Source organism: Conger conger, chromosome 11 (genome assembly GCF_963514075.1).
Source record: "Conger conger chromosome 11, fConCon1.1, whole genome shotgun sequence".
In the NCBI taxonomy this organism is placed as follows: Eukaryota; Metazoa; Chordata; class Actinopteri; order Anguilliformes; family Congridae; genus Conger; species Conger conger.
The window spans coordinates 41,588,353-41,609,626 of record NC_083770.1 but is presented as its reverse complement, the minus strand read 5'-3'; the positions used below and the strand labels follow the sequence as shown (position 1 = coordinate 41,609,626).

General features: G+C 50.2%; 1 protein-coding gene across 5 annotated transcripts in view; it reads left to right on the top strand.

Annotated features, from left to right (window-relative positions):
• The window catches only part of LOC133140237 (probable E3 ubiquitin-protein ligase HECTD4), a 70,652-nt gene extending 55,409 nt beyond the window's left edge, over positions 1-15,243 (top strand). For all 5 annotated transcript variants that reach the window (XM_061259954.1, XM_061259953.1, XM_061259952.1 and 2 more), the window contains 18 exons: positions 377-582; positions 839-1,018; positions 1,395-2,788; positions 3,163-3,370; positions 3,897-4,120; positions 4,453-4,598; positions 6,786-6,889; positions 7,139-7,262; positions 7,540-7,730; positions 8,278-8,424; positions 8,903-9,022; positions 9,401-9,556; positions 10,144-10,247; positions 10,714-10,935; positions 11,478-11,644; positions 12,731-12,926; positions 13,320-13,542; positions 14,057-15,243. In XM_061259954.1, coding sequence (XP_061115938.1) covers positions 377-582; positions 839-1,018; positions 1,395-2,788; positions 3,163-3,370; positions 3,897-4,120; positions 4,453-4,598; positions 6,786-6,889; positions 7,139-7,262; positions 7,540-7,730; positions 8,278-8,424; positions 8,903-9,022; positions 9,401-9,556; positions 10,144-10,247; positions 10,714-10,935; positions 11,478-11,644; positions 12,731-12,926; positions 13,320-13,542; positions 14,057-14,193 — 4,249 coding nt within the window. In that variant the 3' untranslated portion in view covers positions 14,194-15,243. The remainder of the gene's footprint in view (positions 1-376; positions 583-838; positions 1,019-1,394; positions 2,789-3,162; positions 3,371-3,896; positions 4,121-4,452; positions 4,599-6,785; positions 6,890-7,138; positions 7,263-7,539; positions 7,731-8,277; positions 8,425-8,902; positions 9,023-9,400; positions 9,557-10,143; positions 10,248-10,713; positions 10,936-11,477; positions 11,645-12,730; positions 12,927-13,319; positions 13,543-14,056) is intronic.
• The last annotated feature ends 6,031 nt before the right edge of the window (positions 15,244-21,274 follow it).

The following is a 21,274-nucleotide window of genomic DNA, read 5'->3' as shown; positions in this document are numbered from 1 at the left end:
AACCAGGCCTTGCTGATCATGCTAACAGGGCTGTGCTAACCAGGCCTTGCTGATCATGCTAACAGGGCTGTTCTAACCAAGCTTAATACTCCTGCTAGCATGGCTATGCTAACCATTCTGACCAAGCCGTACTGATTCTGCTAGCAGAGATCCACTAGTCATGCTAACAAAGCCTTATAAATCATGCTAGAGTTTCTTAAAAGAGCATTTTCGGAGGTGTTCATTTAAACTATCAGGGCAGAATTAGCTTGTAGATATTTTGGTTGCATAGGACATAGAACATTTAAGGGCTTGAGGGTGTTGATTAAGATGCCCAAAAGGCAGGGCAGCATCAGGAGGTGAAATAACTGCCCCCTAACCCTGTGGTCCTCCCCAGCTCGTCCCTGTACAAGGCCCCCTGGGCGCGGGTCATGGTGTACGGCCTGGGGCACAAGGTGCGGCGGAACGGGCAGCTCAACTTGATGGAGGCGGTGTGCTACCCGCTGGACGCCTCCCCCTCCAACACCGGCCTCACACCCCCCCCGACCACCAACCAGTACCCCTCCATCATCATCCCCACCGACAGGCTGCACATCAAACTGGGTACGGAGGAAAGATCTAGAGCCTCTGCAAAAAGGTTCAGAGAAGGGCAACCAGATTGATTCCTGGTATAAAAGATAAAAGTTATGACGAATTACTTTAGATGGTTAATTTCTTCTAGTTTCGTAAAAATTCTTATGTTATGCTATGTGTGTCTTTTGGTGTCCCACCTGAGTAAGCCTTACCTGCTCCCTGTGGGGTGTTTTTTGTGCTGTTAAACTCATTTAACTCAGAGTAAAATTCCATCTGTTCTCTGCAGGTGTGTCACCCCCTCCTGGAGCGGTGGTGGTACTGCACTCCCTGCCACTGGAGTTCCCTCTGGCCATGGCGTTTGCAGAACAGCTGCTGACCTGGAAGCTAGGGGGCGACAGCGACCGGTCCGAGGAGGAGCTGGACACCGTGCCCTCCTCCGTGCTCCTGCAGGTGGTGGAGCTGCTCGGTGAGTCACCCGTTTAAAATGTTTCTGTCTCCATCTCCCCCCGCCCCCCCTCTTGTGTGTACTATCCTTGTAGATGATGACAAGCCGTATAAGGTGTGTTTCTAACCAAACTCATGTTGGACATTGTGGTAATTGGTGTTTACCTTCTTTTACTCTAGTTGTATTGTGTATTTACTAATTTATTTTATTTACTGGCATTATCATTGTCGTACTGTTTGTTTGTTTTGAATTATTCAAGGTTTTTGTCACTTCACTTCTTTTTGAAACATTCTTATGATTGCTCTTGTTTATTTGTTTCTGTAAATACCTTGATTTTGCAATGTTGAATTAAATGGGACTAAAAAAAAGCTCCCTCCCTCTCCCTCTTCTCTCTCAGGTGGGCTGCTGTGGACCACAGACCTGGCTCCCTGCATTAAGGAGCTGACGTTCCACCTGCTGGCGGAGCTGTTCCGTAAGATCCAGCACCTGGAGCAGCGCAAGAGCCCGTCCGGCCTGAGCAGCTCCATCGCCCTGCTGCTGAACCCCTGCCTGGCGGTGCTGATGGCCCTGCAGACGGAGGTCCGCAAGCTGTACGACCGCGAGACGCAGGGCTGGGTGTCGGCCGCGGGGGGCGGGGCCTCCGCCGCGGGGGGAGGGGCGGGAGGCGGGGCCCTGGCCCTGGGGGCGGAGCAGAGCCGGTTCTCCACCTACTTCCACGCCCTGATGGAGGTGTGCCTGGCGGTCGCCGAGGTGACGCTGCCGCTGAACGTTAGCGGCGCCGCGGTGGGCGCCCTGTCCACGAGCAGCGCCCCGAACCTCAGCGACTCTTCCTCCTCCTCGTCCTCCTCGCCCGGCCAGACCCCGCAGAGCCCCAGCCTGCTCTCCAAGCGCAAGAAGGTGAAGATGAAGCGGGAGAGGGCGGCGGCCGCGGTCGCCGCAGTGGCTTCTGGGAAACGCGGGTCCTCCGGGGCGGGGGCGGGCGGCGCCAGGCTCTCGGAGAGCGACGGCGCCCTTCTCAACATGGCCGCCGGGAAGCCCGAGGACATGCTGTGGTTCCACCGCGGCCTCACCCTGCTCATGATCCTCCGTCACCTGGCAACCAAGGACCCGCAGGGGCTGGGCGTGACCTGCGACGCTGTGACGGACGCCTGTCAGGCTCTCGTCGGCCCCACCGCCCACGCCCGCCTCCTGGTCCTCTCCGGGATCCCCACGCACCTCGAGGAGTCCGCCGTCCGGACCGCCATCCGCCGGGCCTGCAACGCCCACGGGGGCCTCTTCAGGGACGAGGTCTTCATCCCGCTGCAGGAGGAGGACCCCAAAAAGGCCAAGGCGCCCCCTCCGCCGGAGCCCGGGAAGCCCCTGCTGGAGTCGGACCGGCCCTTCCCCCCCGGCGGGGGCGGGGGGAACGAGAGCCCCGACAGCTCCAGCAGCGTCACCCCGGCGATGAGTGTCAGCGCCTCCGCCTCCACCAGTCAGACCTCCATCTGCAGCTCCTCCCAGGGCGTGTCTCGGACCGCCAGCGAGCTCTCCGTCGACCAGGACCCGGTGGCCCCGCCCGCCGCCGCCGTGGTGCCTCCCGCGCAGCAGGGGGCGCTGGACCCCCACACCGTGTCCAGCCAGGAGAGCCTGGACCTCTCGCTCTGCAGCACGGGCAGCCTGGGGAGTCTGGGCAGTCTGGGGGAGCCCCCGGACAGCGGCGACGCTTCTGACGGGGCGTCCCTGTACACCGTCACCTCGCTGGACCACAACGCCCTCGCCAGCCGGCCAATCAAAGGCTACGCCGTCATCGAGGTGGGTCACATGGGCTCTGCACTGCAGGTTTTCCTGATTGGGTGACATGCCGCGTTTTACACTGAGTTTTAACTTTGTAGTCGAGTGCTGTGTTTTATACTTAATAGAGAGAGAAAAAAGAGAAGTGGTGGATGATAAACTCTGGAACTTTTTTAATCTAAGAGTGAGTAGGAAGGCAGTTTACAGGGTTGTTAGCAAAGGCAAAATGTCTGCTTGGTTCTGCCTGCTTACAGTTGGAGCTCAGAGGGGTGTAAGGGTGCACAATGGTGGCTGAGAAAGAATTCTGGGCCTTTTGTTAAAACAAGCAGAAGCTCATTGATTGGCTATCGAGATGTTGAAGGATGTTGATTGGCTGTCGCCGTCCTCTCGGGCAGGTGCGAGCTCGGGCCAAGGTGGAGAAGATCCGAGCCAGCCTCTTCAACAGCAGCGACCTGATTGGCCTGTCCAGCCTGGAGGGGGAGGAGGAGCTGATGGAGATGACCAATGAGGAGATCCTGACGGCCTCCAGTGTGAACCAGAGCCTGTTCGATACCCAGGGAAGCTCCGCCCTCGAGGACTACTTCACCGAGAAGTCCATCAGAGGTCCGTTTGCACAGTTTTGTTCAAATGCTGCGATTACGTCACACGTTTGGATCCCGGTCTTCACCTTAGACCTGTGTGGCCAAATACGTAATTGTTTTGGATTCAGATACTTTTCAAGGCTTTACTGAGCTTGTCTGGTGTATTGGACCCTATGAAATACTCTCAAAAAGTGCAAACTCTGCCTTATGATCCTCTCGATTGGCTCAGTTGCACCAGGCAAGTTCAATTGAGCACAAAAAAGAATTTGAATCCAAAGCAATGATGTACTTGGCCCAGGTCTGGTGAACAGCCCTGCTTTAGTGGGCCGGTGTTAGCCTGGTCCTGCAAAGGTGTGTTGGTGCTGGGCTTAAAAAAAACCTGCACCCACACCGGCCCTTTTCGAATTAGATTGGACACCCCTGGTCGAGTCGATTAGACTGTGTGGTGATTGGGTTGGCTCATATGGGCAGTCCTCGGGGTTGTTTTCGGGGACCTGACCCCTGACCCCTAACCCTGACCCCTGACCTCTCGGCCCTGTGCGTCTCAGGGGACAAGCTGGTGCCCGGCGCGCGGGACGTCCTGACGGACATCTTTAAGAGCTGCGTGCACTCGGAGCAAATGCTCAGCCTCACCCCCACCAAGCCCATCAAGGTGTCGGACATCTACCTGAGCAAGGAGCAGATCAACTCGCAGACCCCGGGGAACCTTCTGCACGTCTTCTTCACCAACGTGCGCCCCCCCAAGAAGCTTCTGGAAGACCAGCTGACTCAGGTACGCACGCTCAGGACATGCGAACGGCGTTTATATTCTGTTTAAACTATTTATTCAAGTCCTAATGGAACTGAAATAGTGCTCTATTCACGGAATGAATCAGCGTTCACTTCATCTTCCGAATTGACTGATTTGAAATATGATTTGCATGAACACTGGTATTCATAGTGTGTCTGAAGATTGTTATTAAACATATTACTTATGGGCCGCTGTGATGTCACTCACACCCACACACACAGACGCATACAGTCTCACACACACACACACACACACACACAGCCCTCTCTCGGCTGGTTCTGAGCTCTGATATTTTGGGGTCCCCCCCCCCATAGATCCTGCGGAAGTACGGCGCCCCCAAACCCTGTAAGAGCAAGTACAGCAAGGCCGGGAAGGAGCAACACCAGGGCAAGGTGGTCAGCACCAAGCGGCCCATCACCAAGCCCCCCACCAAGGAGAGGTCCGTGCTCAACAGCGTCCGGTGAGTGCTCCCCCTACAGGCCGCCCGCGCGGTCACACCCAGGGCAGGAAATAACATTACATTACATTACATTACATTATTGGCATTTGGCAGACGCTCTTATCCAGAGCGACGTACGGTTGATTAGACTAAGCAGGAGACAATCCTCCCCTGGAGCAATGCAGGGTTAAGGGCCCTTGCTCAAGGGCCCAACGGCTGTGCGGATCTTATTGTGGCTACACCGGGATTAGAACCACCGACCTTGCGTGTCCCAGTCATTTACCTTAACCACTATGCTACAGGCCGCCCTGTACCATTCTCTTCACTGGCCACAGGGGCAGCTGCATCCCTGAAGTCACCATCCAATTTCACGGTTTTTTTCCCAGACAGCTAGATATTTAGAGTAGAACAGGACCCTCCTAGTGATGGATGCTGACCTGCCACAGTGGCTGGTGGAACAGACAAACCTACAAACCTAACCTTTACCAGCATCTGGCTGGTGGCTGGTGTTAATTCCCCCCCTTGGTCACACCTTTAGTGGGTTTTCAGAACACCACATTGGAAGGTTATGTCTTTGTTAGTAGGCAGTCACAACTTTCAGTGTTAAAAGTCCGGGAATCGGTGTCTAGTTGAGTCTCTATGGTCTGGTTGTAGACCCCAGGATACATTTGGGCGCCACACACACGTGGTGGAACCTTTATTACCCTGAATACAGGCTCATTCTGTGGTTCATAACGAATAACTCTGCTTGTTGTTTCATAATATCATCATTGCAGTTCTGAGACATGAAAATTGGCTTGGAGTCATTATCAAATGCTTTTCTAAATATATATATACTGTATATATTTTTGTGCAAGTTTTTTGTGCACGTTGAATGTAGATTTTGTGTGTAGCGGCGGGAGAGGAAAGCAGAATTGTGCTGTGCTGTTTCAGAGTCCTTGAAAGGGCAGAATTTTCCAGTATGAATCCACAGGTCATAATTAGAGTGCCACTCTGGTGGGTGTACTTTCAGAATAGGCCTCGCTCTCTACAGCGTGGCTGTAATGGTCATATTTCCAAAAAAGCACCCACACTTACATTACACATGTGGTGGAAACCGTTTTCCTAAAATAAAATACTTGCTGCATTAAGGGTGACATGGCGACATGACTCAGGCAGTAAGAGCAGTCGTCTGGCAGCCGGAGGGTTGCCGGTTTCATCCGCCTATTCATGGTTTCAGTCAAGTTTGAGAAGTGGAGTTTCTTGCATAACTTGACCCCATTACATCCCCTGTTACACCATATACATGTGGGCGGAATGGCTCAGAGCAGTCGTCTGGCAGTCGGAGGGTTGCCTGTTCGATCCCCCGCCCGGGCTGTGTCGAAGTGTCCCTGAGCAAGACACCTAACCCCCAAATGCTCCTGAGGAGCTGGTCGGTGCCTTGCATGGCAGCCACTCGCCGTCGGTGTGTGAGTGTGTGTATGAATGGGTGAATGAGAAGCATCAATTGTACAGCGCTCTGGATAAAGGCGCTATATAAATGCCAACCATTTACCATTTACCATTTAAGAATTTGCAGGGAGGTCCCATTCTGATTGGTGAAAGTATCTGAAATAGTGCCATTTAAAAAAAGACTGGGCTGTGGTGGTTCCCAGTCTCTTCCCACTCTGAGGGGTGGTGGTGTGCTGGTTTCTGAAGCTGCTTCCTGAAGCTCTCTTCTTGGGGGGTTTATCACAAAGCTGGATTACTTGAGTTAGCTGGATAACATGAGTGAACATGGTAAATGGTTGGCATTTATACAGCACCTTTATCCAAAGTGCTGTACAATTGATGCTTCTCATTCACCCATTCATACACACACTTACACACCGACGGCGATTGCAAGGCACCGACCAGCTCCTCAGGAGCATTTGGGGGTTAGGTGTCTTGCTCAGGGACACTTCGACACAGCCCGGGCGGGGTATCGAACCGGCAACCCTCCGACTGCCAGACGACTGCTCTTACTGCCTGAGCCATGCCGCCCACATGTTTGTGGTGTAACAGGGGGTTGTAATGGGTTCAAGTCATGCAAGGAACTCCACTTATAAAACTTGCCTGAAACCATGAATAGTTGTGACTCATCAACCAGACGGCTATTATTAGTAGTCTGACTCCGTAATCCTGCTTTGTGATGATACTACTTTGTGTGGTGGGCTGTTCTCTGAAGCTCTGCTCCTCTGTGGCCCTCAGGACTGCTCTGAGCGAGAAGAAGCCGGTCCTGAAGCCCAAATCCCCGGAGAAGGCCCGACCCGACGAGAAGGACACGGAGAAGTCTCCCGCCAAGAAGCTGGACGGTACCCTGCCCTGCCATTCATTGTCATTCAGCCTTACGATTGGCCCAGCCCGCCATGACATCATCAGGGTGTTGTCCCATGTGGAAAAAAATAGTATACTAAGCATACCAAGTATTCTGCTAATCTCGTCATTATAACGATCTGTGATGTCCTTGCCCTCACAGTAGCAGCGATGTTGTCAAAGCGTTTGGTTTGACAACACCACCTTGGTTTGACTGACCCAGTTTCCCCTCCCCCCCCCCCATCCAGTCCCTGAGGAGAAGTTCCTGACCCTGGAGGGCTTCCACAAGTTCACGGTGGACCGAGCGAAGCAGGACATCCGCAGCGTCTGGAGGGCTATTCTCGCCTGCGGCTACGACCTGCACTTCGAAAGGTCAGACCTGACGGGGTGTACATTTCACTTCCAGGGTCAAAGGACGCGTGACGGCATCATCACAGGCTCTGTGTGTACACAAGAAGTGGTGAAACACGAACGCGGTTATTCTGGGCAAATGTCAGAGGACGCTCCTCCTGAGAAAGCCATTCCGTTCCTCACGACTCTGTGGGTTTGAGACGGACAGTTACGTAATTCATTTTCCCGATGAATGGAAAGGAGAAAGGTGATTGTGTGTAAAACTGAAACGGGTGTGCTGTGGGTTGTCCGTCCCCAGGTGCACCTGCATAGACACGCGGCACGCGCAGAAGGCCTGCAGGAAGTGGAGTTTGGAGATGGACGTGGCGCTGGTGCAGTACATTAACCGCCTGTGCCGACACCTGGCCATCACCCCGGCCCGTCTGCACCCCCACGAGGTCTACCTGGACCCTGCTGACGCTGCGGACCCCCGCGTGGCCTGTCTGCTGGGTACGCCCCCCTCCGCCGGTTCAACCACAACCCACCTGTCCAATCACCTGTACAACCACAACTCACCTGTCCAATCACCTGTACAACCACAACTCACCTGTCCAATCACCTGTACAACCACAACTCACCTGTACAACCACAACTCACCTGTCCAATCACCTGTACAACCACAACTCACCTGTACAACCACAACTCGCCTGTCCAATCACCTGCCACCTCAACCCACCTGTCCAATCACCTGCCACCTCAACCCACCTGTATAATCACCTGCCACCTCAACCCACCTGTATAATCACCTGCCACCTCAACCCACCTGTACAACCTCAACCAACCTGTCCCATCACCTGCCTGTGTGTGTGTGTGTGTGTGTGTGTACATACACCAAACCCGTCTCTCTCCCTGCACAGCTGTGCCAGTAGAGGTGTAGAGAGAGAGTGTGTGTGTGTGTGTGTGTGTGTGTGTGTGTGTGTGCGTGTGCGTGTGCGTGTGTGTGTATATATATATATATATATATAAACACTGACCCCGTCTCTCTCTCCCTGCGCAGCTGTGCCAGTGGAGAGTCTGCGTCTGCGCTTCGCTCTGCTGCAGTCTCTGAACAGCATGCTGGAGAGCTTCTTCCTGCCACAGGTGGAGCTGCGACAGACGGCCACCTATCAGAACAGCATCGCCGCCCTGCTGGGGGAGGCCAAAGGTCAGCCGTCACCACGGCAACCTGCTCTGACCACTCAGAGACACAGGGTTAAGCGGGCTTAATTACTGGTAGAACAATTCATACTTGAAAGAAGTTCATACTTGAGGTTTTTTTTGAGCAAGCATTCTTCCTGGGCTGTGTAGTACCACTTGGATAGATGGATTGTTACATTTATACATGGCTTTCTCGAGACAGTGGTGAGGGGAAAACTCGCCTCAACCACCACTCACCTGGCTGATGCACGGCTGCCATTTTGCACCAGAACGCTCACCACACATCAACTGATGTGGAGAGAGAGAGAACAATGTTTTTGCCAATGAAATGAATCCCTACCCTGTTTTATAGAATGGACTATATTTTAATAGCCACTTTTATTGACTAGCCTTGCTCATTCGCAGAAAATCAGCATTGTGGGGTTGTAGAACATAGAATATGAAACCGATATGGTAACTCCTCCGACCAAACTCCTCCCTTGCAGGCCTGGTGTTCTATGACACCAAGGTGACCGTGATGAACAGAGTCCTGAACGCCACGGTCCAACGAACAGCAGACCACGCTGCCCCCGAGATCACACTGGACCCCCTGGAGATCGTGGGAGGTGAGTGACCCGAAATGACCAGGTTTAACTCCAGTCCTGGAAGGCCACAGTGTCTGCGGGTTTAACTCCAGTCCTGGAGGGTTGCAGTGTCTGCAGGTTTAACTCCAGTCCTGGAGGGGGCGCAGTGTCTGCAGGTTTGACTCCAGCCCTGGAGGGTTGCAGTGTCTGCAGGTTTAACTCCACTCCTGGAGGGGACACAGTGTCTACAAGTTTAACTCCAGTCCTGGAGGGCTGCAGTGTCTGCAGGCTTAACTCCAGTCCTGGAGGGGACACAGTGTCTACAAGTTTAACTCCAGTCCTGGAGGGCTGCAGTGTCTGCAGGTTTGACTCCAGTCCTGGAGGGGGCGCTGCAGGTTTAACTCTGGCCTCTCTCTGCAGGGGAGATCCGCTCGTCGGAGAACACGTACCTGTGCCAGGCGGCGCGGCAGCTCTCCTGCGTTCCTTCCTCTCAGCTCTGTGTGAAACTGGCCAGCGGCGGCGACCCCACCTACGCCTTCAACATCCGCTTCACCGGCGAGGAGGTGCACGGCACCAGTGAGTCACTGCGGCTGTACCGGGGAACTACAGTCAGATAATCAGCCTGTCAATCAGCCTTTCTGATAATCAACCTGTCAGCCAGGCAGCCTGTCAGATAATCAGCCAGTCAGTCAACCAGCCAGTCAGATAATCAATCTAATCAGACAATCAAACTTTCAGTCAATTAGCATGTCAGTCAATCAGCCTTTCTGATAATCAACCTGTCAGCCAAGCAGCCTGTTAGATTAATCAGCCAGTCAGTCAACCAGCCAGTCAGATAATAAATCTAATCAGACAATCAATCTTTCAGTCAATTAGCATGTCAGTCAATCAGCCTTTCTGATAATCCACCTGTCAGCCAAGCAGCCTGTCAGTCAACCAGCCAGTCAGATAATAAACCTGTCAGTAATCAGCCAATCAGACAGTGAGAATGGGATTTATCTCTTGCACCTCTCGGTCCTCTCTTTGCATTTGCTGTCCTTGAAAATCCTCATGGCAGGGAACAGCCATGAAACTTCCTCTTTCATTCCAATGTTACCCATAACCTGGAGTTCCTGAAGGTACGCAACTTGGCCCTCTCCAAACTGCTCTCTGTCCGTCTGCAGGTGGGTCCTTCCGGCACTTCCTATGGCAGGTGTGTAAGGAATTGCAGAGCTCCGCCCTCTCCCTGCTGCTGCCCTGCCCCAGTGCGGCCGCCAACCGCAACAAGGTAGTCTGTCAGCCAATCAGCCTGTCTGTAAATGGGTCAGTCAGCCAATCAGTCTGTTCGTAAATGAGTCAGTCAGCCAATCAGTCTGTCTGTAAATGAGTCACTCAGCCAATCAGTCTGTCAATCAATGAATCAGTCAGTCGGTTATTCAGTCAATCACTGTTTATTCAGTAAATCAAATGACCAACCAGCCAGTCAATCAACAAATGTATAATTTATTAAATCAGTCAGTCAACAAATCAGTCTGTTTTCTTTTGCACCATTCGTAAACAGAAACAGTCAGCCCAGTGACTTCAGGCCCAAATGTAATGGGCTTTAATTGTTATATTTATATGAGACTGGTGTCAGATGTGAGGTTAAAAATGTAACTTCTTGCATTGTGATTTATGGACAGTTTGTGTTTGTCATGATCTGGGGAACAGTTTCACCCCAAACGAGGGTGCTGACGATGGAATGTGCGTTTCAGGGGAAGTACATCCTGACCCCGTGCCCCATCACCTACGCGGAGGAGCAGCTGCTGAACTTCTTCGGCCAGCTCCTGGGCATCGCGGTGCGGGCGGACGTGCCCCTGCCCCTGGACTTGCTCGGATCCTTCTGGAAGGGCCTGGTGGGCGAGCCCCTGGACCCAGAGAGCGACCTGCAGGAGGCCGACCTGCTCACCTACAACTACGTCAAGAAGTTTGAGAGCGTAAGAGTCGGGGGGTTGACGTAGCAGTTAGCATTTAGCTGATGCTTTTATCCAAAGCGATTTGCTGGTTTACAGATTAGACCAGCGCTACTCAACTCCAGGTCCTCTGGGCCTCAGTGTCTGCAGGTATTTGCTCCCACCTTGCGCTACACCACATGATTTCACTAATTATTTTACCTGCTTGGCTCAGATAATAAGCTAATTGGTGAAATCAGGTGGTGTAGCGCGCGGTTGAAACAAATGCCAGCAGACACTGTGGCCCATCGGACGTGGAGTTGAGTAGCGCTGGATTAGACTAAGCAGGATACAATCTCCCCGGGACCAATGTGGGGTTAAGGGCCTTGTTCACGGGCCCAGCAGCTGCACTGATGTTATTGTGGCCACGATGGGGCTTGAACCGCCAACCTTCCAGGTCCCAGTCATGTACCTTATACACTAGCCTATAGGCACCTGCGCCACTAGGCTACAGCCACCTTAGCCGCTAGGCTAGAACGCTGTGGTGATGTCGTGCTTGCGTTGACGGAGCTGACCTCTCCTGCCAGGTGAGCGAGGAGGCGGAGCTGGAGGCCCTGTGTGCAGAGATCTCCTCCCAGCACCACACGGGGGAGAGCCCTGATTCGCCGAGCCGGCCCTGCTGCACCTTCACCTACGTCGCCATGACGGGAGAGGAGGTGGAGCTCTGCCAGGGAGGGCGGGGCATCAGCGTCACGTAAGAAACGTGACGACCTGTACGAACACACACACACACACACACACTCTCTCTCTCTCTCTCGCTCTCTCATACGCACACACACTCACACTCATACACACCCTCTCTGTCTCTCTCTCACACACACACATACACACACACACACTCTCTCTGTCTCTCTCTCACACACACACACACACTCTCGCTCTCTCTCATACGCACACGCACTCACACTCATACACACCCTCTCTGTCCCTCTCTCACACACACACGCACGCACAACCTCTGTCTCTCACACACACACACACACACACACACACCCTCTGTCTCTCACACACAGACACACACACACACACTCTCTCTCCCTCTCTGAGAATAAGGACATGTATGTATGTGTGCGTGTGTAATATGTGTGTGTCCCCTGCAGGTGGGAGAATAAGGACATGTGTGCGTGCGTGTGTAATGTGTGTGTGTCCTGCAGGTGGGAGAATAAGGACATGTACGTGTGTGTGCGTGTGTGTGTAATATGTGTGTGTCCCCTGCAGGTGGGAGAATAAGGACATGTATGTGTGCGTGTGTAATATGTGTGTGTCCCCTGCAGGTGGGAGAATAAGGACATGTATGTGTGCGTGTGTAATATGTGTGTGTCCCCTGCAGGTGGGAGAATAAGGACATGTATGTGTGCGTGTGTTTGTAATATGTGTGTGGCCCCTGCAGGTGGGAGAATAAGGACATGTATGTGTGCGTGCGTGTGTAATATGTGTGTGTCCCCTGCAGGTGGGAGAATAAGGACATGTATGTGTGCGTGCGTGTTTAATATGTGTGTGTCCCCTGTAGGTGGGAGAATAAGGACATGTATGTGTGTGTGCGTGTGTAATATGTGTGTGTCCCCTGCAGGTGGGAGAATAAGGACATGTATGTGTGTAATATGTGTGTGGCCCCTGCAGGTGGGAGAATAAGGACATGTATGTGTGTAATATGTGTGTGGCCCCTGCAGGTGGGAGAATAAGGACATGTATGTGTGTAATATGTGTGTGGCCCCTGCAGGTGGGAGAATAAGGACATGTATATGTGCGTGCGTGTGTAATATGTGTGTGGCCCCTGCAGGTGGGAGAATAAGGACATGTACGCTCGTGCGGTGCGGGCCCTCAGGCTCAGGGAGCTGGAGAACACGGAGTGCATGACAGCGGTGAGGGCGGGGCTCGCCTCCATCATCCCCCTGCAGCTGCTCACCATGCTCAGCCCCCTGGAGGTGGAGCTGCGCACCTGCGGCCTGCCCTACATCAACCTGGAGTTCCTCAAGGTACCAAACTCGGCCCTGTTCAAACGGCTGTCCTCACAATACACATAACTCTGTCCTACATGACCCTGGAGTTCCTCAAGGTACCCAACTGGGCCCTGTTCAAACTGATATCCCCACAGTGCACATCGCTCTGTCCTACATGACCCTGGAGTTCCTCAAGGTACCCAACTGGGCCCTGTTCAAACTGCTGTCCTCACAATACACATAACTCTGTCCTACATGACCCTGGAGTTCCTCAAGGTACCCAACTGGGCTCTCTACAAACTGATATCCCCAGAATGCACATAAAGATGTCCTACATCAACCTGGAGTTCCTCAAGGTACCCAACTGACCTGACGGGGCCTGCAGATTGAAACACGGTTGTGTGACGGGTGTCTTTCCGCCCCCCTCAGGCTCACACCATGTACCAGGTGGGTCTGATGGAGACGGACCAGCACATCGAGTTCTTCTGGACCGCCCTGGAGATGTTCACCCAGGAGGAGCTCTGCAAGTTCATCAAGTTCGCCTGCAACCAGGAGCGCATCCCCTTCACCTGCCCCTGCAAGGACGGGGGCCCCGACACCGCCCACGTGCCCCCCTACCCCATGAAGATCGCCCCCCCTGATGGGGCCGCAGGTACGGGGAAATAATTGACTGTTTTACCGCATGTTTCTGTGATATTGACTGTGTTCTACCATGTCTGTGTGATATTAACCGAGTTTCTGTGATATTGACTGTGTTCTACCATGTTTCTGTGATATTAACCGAGTTTCTGTGATATTGACTGTGTTCTACCATGTTTGTGTGATATTAACAGTTTCTGTGATATTGACTGTGTTCTACCATGTTTGTGTGATATTAACAGAGTTTCTGTGATATTGACTGTGTTCTACCATGTTTGTGTGATATTAACCGAGTTTCTGTGATATTGACCATGTTTGTGTGATATTGACCGTGTTTTACGGTGTGTCTGTGTGAAATTAACCTTTCTGTGATGTTGACTGTGTTCTACCATGTTTGTGTGATATTGACCATGTTTGTGTGATATTGACCGTGTTTTACCGTGTTTGTATGTGATATTGACCGTGTTTTTGTGTGATATTGACCGTGTTTGTGTGATTTTTTTTTTTTTTGCGTGTTTCACCCCCAGGCTCCCCGGACTCGCGCTACATCCGTGTGGAGACCTGCATGTTCATGGTGAAGCTCCCTCAGTACTCCTCTCTGGACGTGATGCAGGAGAAACTCCGCTACGCCATCCATTACCGCGAGGACCCGCTGAGCGGCTGAGGGAGGGGCCTAACCCCCGGCCCTCCCCCTCCGCCCAAACCCCACCCCTCTCCCTCTCAGGGGGCGGAGCTCTCCCTCTGCCCGCCCTGCTCCAGCTCGTGGCCACTCCTGGGTGTTCTTTCTTTTTTTTTTTCTTTCTTTCTTTTTATCTTTCTTTTTTATGCTAATTTCATGAGAGGTTCAGGACTATCATTTCTCATATTCTGTGAATTTCCAGAAAGGCAATTTAAATTATTATTATTATTATTATTATTATTTTGATTTTTTTCTGCTGGTGTCCGCTAATTCTCTGCTCTGGTCATGTGACGTTGTGTGGGAACAGAGTCGCCGTTAGGCACAGATTATAATTTTATTTATTTTCTTTTTTTTTTGTGTTTGTGGCCGAAGAAATCGCAGCTCCGAGCCTCCCTGCCTCCAGTCGTGCCTGTGTTTCAGACACCGTCAGCTTTTACCTGGGGGGGGGGCCTTACCTGACTGGGGTGGGGGTTCTTGTGTTTGTATTACTCTTCACAGCCGAAACCAATGCAGACCGCAATGCCAAATACTGCACAGGGGTCAAAGGTGACCGATACCGTTACCATGGAGGGAATGTCAGGCCGGGAAGGGACTCCTCTCTGTTTCATTTCATATTTATTTATCATCTCTTTCCTTCATTTTGGGTAGGGATGGTGTGGCTTTGAACATTTCAGGAACGGGGTCCTGTTCCAGTACGGGCCGCTTGTGCGGAGAAAGGGACGTTTAAAAACACAGGACGTAAGAAACGCAGGATACATCCCGCTCTGTCCCCTGCACGTCCGCGCACGGGGCGAACAGACTGCGCGGCGTGGACTCTGTATCGCGATGTCTCTGAAAGAGAAAATAGCTAATCTGCCTATATAACAAGGTGCATATATTTTATTCAGATCTATACAGAGGATGTGTACGTCATGGTAATCCAAGGGAAGAAGATGCCCGAGGGTGTGTATGGAGGTGAGTGGTTTGGGTTGCTGTAGCTGTAGTCGGGGCTGGGTGGGGTGGCTGGTCGTCTGTGTGTGTTGGGAGGGGAGGGGGGGGGGGCGTGGCGTTGGGGGGTGGTTCACGAGAGGGCAAGGCAATCCGGTCGTTCTGAGAATCTGCCAGACCCCCCTCCCCTCATTGACTGCATGTGGCCTCAACTCTTTTTTGGTGGGTTTTTTTTTTTTTCCTCTGGGGTTGCTTTGTTACCCACAATGCACTAGCGCTCGCCAGACCTGGCCGGGATTCCGCGACGTGGAAAACTGCCTTTTTTTGCGGATTGCCTGCAGGAATACGGACTTCCATGTTTTGTTGCCCAGAACCAAAATGTTTTAGCTGTGTAAAGAAAGGTGTACTTTACAGGACACTGAAATGTAAATAGAGTTCTGCGTTTGATTCGGAAGCGGCCATTTTAAAATGCTGCTTCGTCTACACTTAGGAATTTACGTTCTCTTCTTTCAGAAAGAACGATATCATAAAAACTTTGTTTAAAAACTTGGATGTTCCGCAATGGGATTTCCAGTTGTTTTTTTCTTTTTTCTTTCATTTTGAAATTACTAGTAATATATCACTTAAATATTGTAACTCAGATGGAATCTATGTTCATTCTTATATTCATGGTGAAGCCTGTTTTGTTGTAAAAAGTGTGAAGGCGTGCTTCAGGAGAGCTGTTTGAGATCGACGGGAGTTGGTTTGTTTGCCAATTTATTTTTTATTTTGAGTTGTTTTAAAGATAGCTGTGACAGTTGAAAGCGCTGCTAACGGGGATGCTCTCTCAGAGCGGAGGCTAACGGGGATGCTCTCTCAGAGCGGAGGCTAACGGACATATCTACACACCGGTGTTACAATAAGAACGTGTGCTGTACATTTACTGGATATTTATTACAATTATTTATGGTTGCATTAACTTAACTTTTACGGTGTGGCCTCTACACCTCTGCGTCGGAGCGAGACGTGTGCTGATGAATGAGCTCTGCAGAGGAGGAGAAATGAGTTCAACATTTCTGTGTCACAATAATAAACTTGTCTTGATGTAAACGCTGCTGGTCCGTTGATTATTTGTGTGCGTGTTTGTGCGTGTATGCACGCCTGTCTGCTCTGTTACAGTGCCCTACGTAATGTTTGGGACAAACAATGTCTCCATTTCCCTTTCATTTGCCACAATTTTAGATGTGGAATCGCACAATTAACATGTGGTTAACGTGCACATTCTCTGTTTTTATGAAATGGCATTTTTATACATGGTTTCACCATGTTGAAATTAATACCAAGAAGTACTTAAATTAGCAACCACAGTTCTGGAGAAGGGTATTGTGGACAGATGTGAGATGAATATTAACTTATATCGGAGTGATGGCAACGGAGGCGATGATGAACTGCCTAAGATCCAAAGCATACTACCTCATCTGTGAAACACGGCGGTGGTGGTGTGATGACCTGAGCATGTATGGCTGCTGAAGATACTGCCTCAATTATCTTCATTGATGATATAACTGCGGTTGGTAGTAGAAAAATGAATTCTGAAGTGTTATCGGTACGTCATATCTGCTCAAGTTCAAGCGAACGCCTCAAAACTCACTGGCCAGTGGTTAATTCTACTACAAGACAATGATCCCAAACATACCTCTGAAGCAAAAAAGGAGTTATTTTTAAAGCTAAAAAAAGTCGATTCTTGAGTGGCCAACTCAATTACCCACTCTGAGCCCAATTGAGCATGCCTTTCCTTTGCTCAAGAGAACTTATGGGGGCTAGAACTTATGGGTGACGTGAGGCACACATGGTTTGTCGTGTTGGGTGATGTTTGGTACGCATGGCTTATGGTGTATTGGGTGAAGTTAGGCACACATGGTTTATCGTGTTGGGTGATGTTTGTTACACATGGTTCATCGTGTTGGGTGATTTTTGGTACACATGGTTTATCATGTGTTGGGTGACGTTAGACTCACATGGTTTATGATGTGTTGGGTGATGTTGGACACACATGGTTTTTTGGTGTGTTGGGTGACGTTTGGTACACATGGTTGATGGTGCATTGCGTGCGTTTGGTATGTGGAGGACTCCAGTGTCCCATCAGGCCCCACAGGTCCAGCCCCAGCTGTGACCTCCCTATGCCCCTCCCCCATTTCAGCACCCCGACCGGCTGGCTCTCTTACATAAGGGGGTCGTTACATCAGAACGTCTCGTCCACCCCAGCTGACCCCTGACCCTTGCCCAGAGGCGACATGCTGTGCCCGCTCATGTTAAATATAAGTGCTGAGAGACCGCTATCCCGGGAATGTGCCTGCAAGGAAACTGAGGTGTGTGTGTGTGTGTGTGTGAGGGTGGTCATTGCATAACAGGACTGCGCTTAAATACCGCTGATTACTACCAGGCCCTCGTTTTATGACCTCTCAGCCAATCGGCTCGCAGCATGGGACTATGGTCTCGAGTCTGGGCCAATGGGCTGAGGGGCTGTAAACTCCTCCATGGATGCTGGCCGGCATTGACCCAGTGACAGAGCGTCCATCTTAGCCCCACAGTGTCTACAGCATCCAAGCTGCAGGGTCTCTTCCCAGCTTCATGTCCTTTCAGTCCCCCTGGTTTGTAAATGACCACCTGGTCCTTTCCCTAGTTTATCTGTTTGTAAATTGCGTTGGTTAACCATTTTGTATCCCAGCCGCCACTGTTTTTATGATGGTTGCTTTCGTCCTACAGATGGAAGGAATGACCAGTTACGTCAGAAACACTTGATGTTGTAGAGGAGAACATTTGTCTCACTTGTCCCCCTGAATTTAGCGTGTCAGTTCTTATGCTCTGGACGAAGTTTACACATCGAGCTTCTGCTTTTTCGTGGTCATCTTGTTTTTAACTTCACAAGCGCGCACTAGCATGTATATTTGTCTGAGATCTGTGCTGAAGGGCACATGGCTTTCTACTGTAAATATTTACAACTTTCCCAGGTGTGGGCCTTATGGAGAATGAATGCATACACCATCTTGTGTGTTTGTGTGTGTGTGTGTGTGTGTGTGTGTGTGTGTTTCTTACCCTCTGAAATAAATTCTGTTTTAGGCAATTATATTGGCAAATAGGTATCCTGTCACCTCTGGGTAATTTATTCTGACAATAAATTAATGTTTGCTCTGAACGGTGAGGTTCCACGATACTGAATTTAACACTTTTTTTACTGTTCAGTGACACAAGTGACAAATTTTCAGAATAATCCAATCCGCCCCCATGTTTTAATTTAACCTTTTCCCTTATCTCCACATTTCCTCTCAATGTCACAACACTGAAAAAAAGGTTGAACTGTTATGTCCCAGGGCAGTATTTGACTGCTAAACAGTGCGTGCTTTCTGAGTTACCAGTGTTTCTTTAGCAAATGACTTTGCCTCAGGCTGGAAGCCATCTTAGAAAAACAAGGAACACTGCTGCACACCACGGCCAGGGTGGCACAACACGCCAGCTCCACTGAAGCTTCATATCATCTGCAGGAGCGCAGAGACACTGTGTGTGTGTGTGTGTGTGTGTGTGTGTGTGTGTGTGTGTGTGTGTGTGTGTGTGTGTGTGTGTGTGTGTGTGTGTGTGTGTGTGTGTGTGTGTGTGTGTGTGTGTGTGTGTGTGTGTGAGAGAGTGAGTGAGAGAGTGTGTGTGTGAGAGAGAGTGTGTCTGTGTATGAGGTGAGTGTCTGTCTGTCTGTGTGTGTGTGTGTGTGTGTGTGTGTGTGTGAGAGAGAGTGTGTGTGTGTGCACATGAGTGTGCGTCTCAAAGCACCTACACTTTCACACCAGTGATACACTTCAGGTTCCATATCCGACCTCCCCGCCATTTCCCCACTGATGACTGTTTACAGTGCAATCGTCTATCAGACCTTTCATCCAGATTAAGAGGGTCTGATGGATTTCAGCCGAGGTGAGCAGAACAATCGCTCATTACTACAATCAGCGCAGGTAAAGCGCTGCAGAAAGTGAACACTGATAGGTGTTGAAGTTCTGGCCCTGGTCCAGATTCCAGTCATATGAACTCTTTCACTTTACTCTCGATTTGCTTACATGAAAAGTATATTATTAAAATACTGAGGTCATAACCTCACACACGTATACATACAAAAAATAAATATTGAGTTCATGACCTCAGTGTCCTCAATGGTATTTACGGGCCTGCCTGCATGACATTAACTGTACCTTACTGTAGCTGCCACTCTTATGACGTGACGTGCGGAAGAGCATGGGGGAAGTTCAGCGTTAAGGCCCATCCACACTGAGAACTATAACCACAACTACAGCGAATACCATGACAACATCCACACTGACGGATGATGATGTTCTGTAAATAGCCTTGGCTACGTCGTCAGCCATTTTGACCATGACGCCCTGTAAATTCAGTTGGATTTTGATTGGCTGTCAGTGTTTTTAATGTTCATGCATCTGGAAAAGAATGTATCTGAAAGTGATCCCAACGATAGTGTTTGTCCCTGCCGTTGTTGTTATAGTTGTGGTGTGGACTCCACCATTCCACTTGAGATGGAACAAGTTTTAAAACAACATATTTATAGTTATTGTTATAGTTTTTGGTTCTTGGCTCAACCCCCTGAAGAATAGGCTCATAACTCATAGTTCTTGAATTCCTCCTGGAGAGACGCAGGTACCCAAGTCACGTTTATTGTGGCAGTGACATTGGCTCAGGAGGTAAGAGCAGTCTGGCAGTCTGGCAGTCTGGCAGTCGGAGGGTTGTCAGTTTGATCACGCCCTGGGTGTGTCGAAGTGCCCCTGAGCAAGACACCTAACCCTGCATATACAATCTATGTGTGTGTGTATGTGTGTGTGTTGTGTACCCTCTTAAATAAGTGAACAGATCCCCATTTCTGGTTCGTCCAATTATATTGGCAAATGGGTATCCTGTCACCTCTGGGTGATTTATTCTGAAGATAAATTAATATTTGCTATGAATGGTGGGGTTGTTGAGGTACTTTCTTCCAGGATTAAGTCAGTGAAAGTAAACAGAATTTTGCTGATGTGTTCATTTAGTTTTTCCCATTTTATCCACAACTATACCATCTGTAACCTCCAGCTATACCAGCTTGACCAGCTTGAAAATTGAGCTGGTTAAGCTGGTCATGCTGGATATGAGAAGGTCGACCAGCTAGTGCTGGTAGCTTGTCAAATGATCACTACTGATAATTGAAACCATTGGAATCGTAGAACACAGCATTTTGAAGATAAAAATGAAAAAGCAACGTTTCTAGAATAATCCAATTTGCTCCCATGTTTTAATCCCTTGGCCCTGATCTTCACATTTCCTTTCTGTGTCACAAGCCTGACAGAACAAGCCTTGGGTTGTTTTTTCCCTCATCCTGAGAAATTTGATTATTTTGTCTTCTGCCAGTTCCTTTTGCACATGACTGCCTAGGATGGAAGCTATCTCTGAATAACAAACAGGTCCTCGCCATTCACGATAAACTAGGGCTGCCCAACCCTGTTCCTGGAGATCTCCCGTCCTGTAGGTCTTCACTCTAACCCATTCAACAGCTAGAGATCTTGTTGCGCTGGTAATTAGTAGAAACGAGTTTGCAAAAACATTATATCAATTTAAATCCAAGCAGGACACAGAGACAGTATTCTCCAAAAAAACAACCACATAATTTAATCTTTTTAAATAAGACATGTACAAAAGTGCGGAATCCAAATGCATACATACATTTCTACATTTTATACATAATGGCACAAGCAAACACAAATAATATTTATATTCTTAAAACTGCAGGTTTCCAGGGAAACTAACCTATGTAGTACTATACCTGTGGAACCCTGCCACTACAGAAGATTCTTTTGGAGTTCTAACCAGAGATTTGTAGTTCTCATATCTGCAGTCATAACTATCCACCTGTAGCAGGATCGTAGTAGGTCTGTATGTCATGTATGTCCATCTGTCTGTCTGTTCGAGAGACCAGGAACTGGATGTGAATCGGGCGCAGTCTGGAATGATTTTACCCTGGGGGGGCAGCAGGTGGGGAGGGGGGGGGGGGTTTGTTGCTCACGATTCGGACATCCTTAGCATCAGGTTCCAGACAGTGGGTGTCCAGGCTAATCTGGGGTAGGACAGGCTGGCCAGT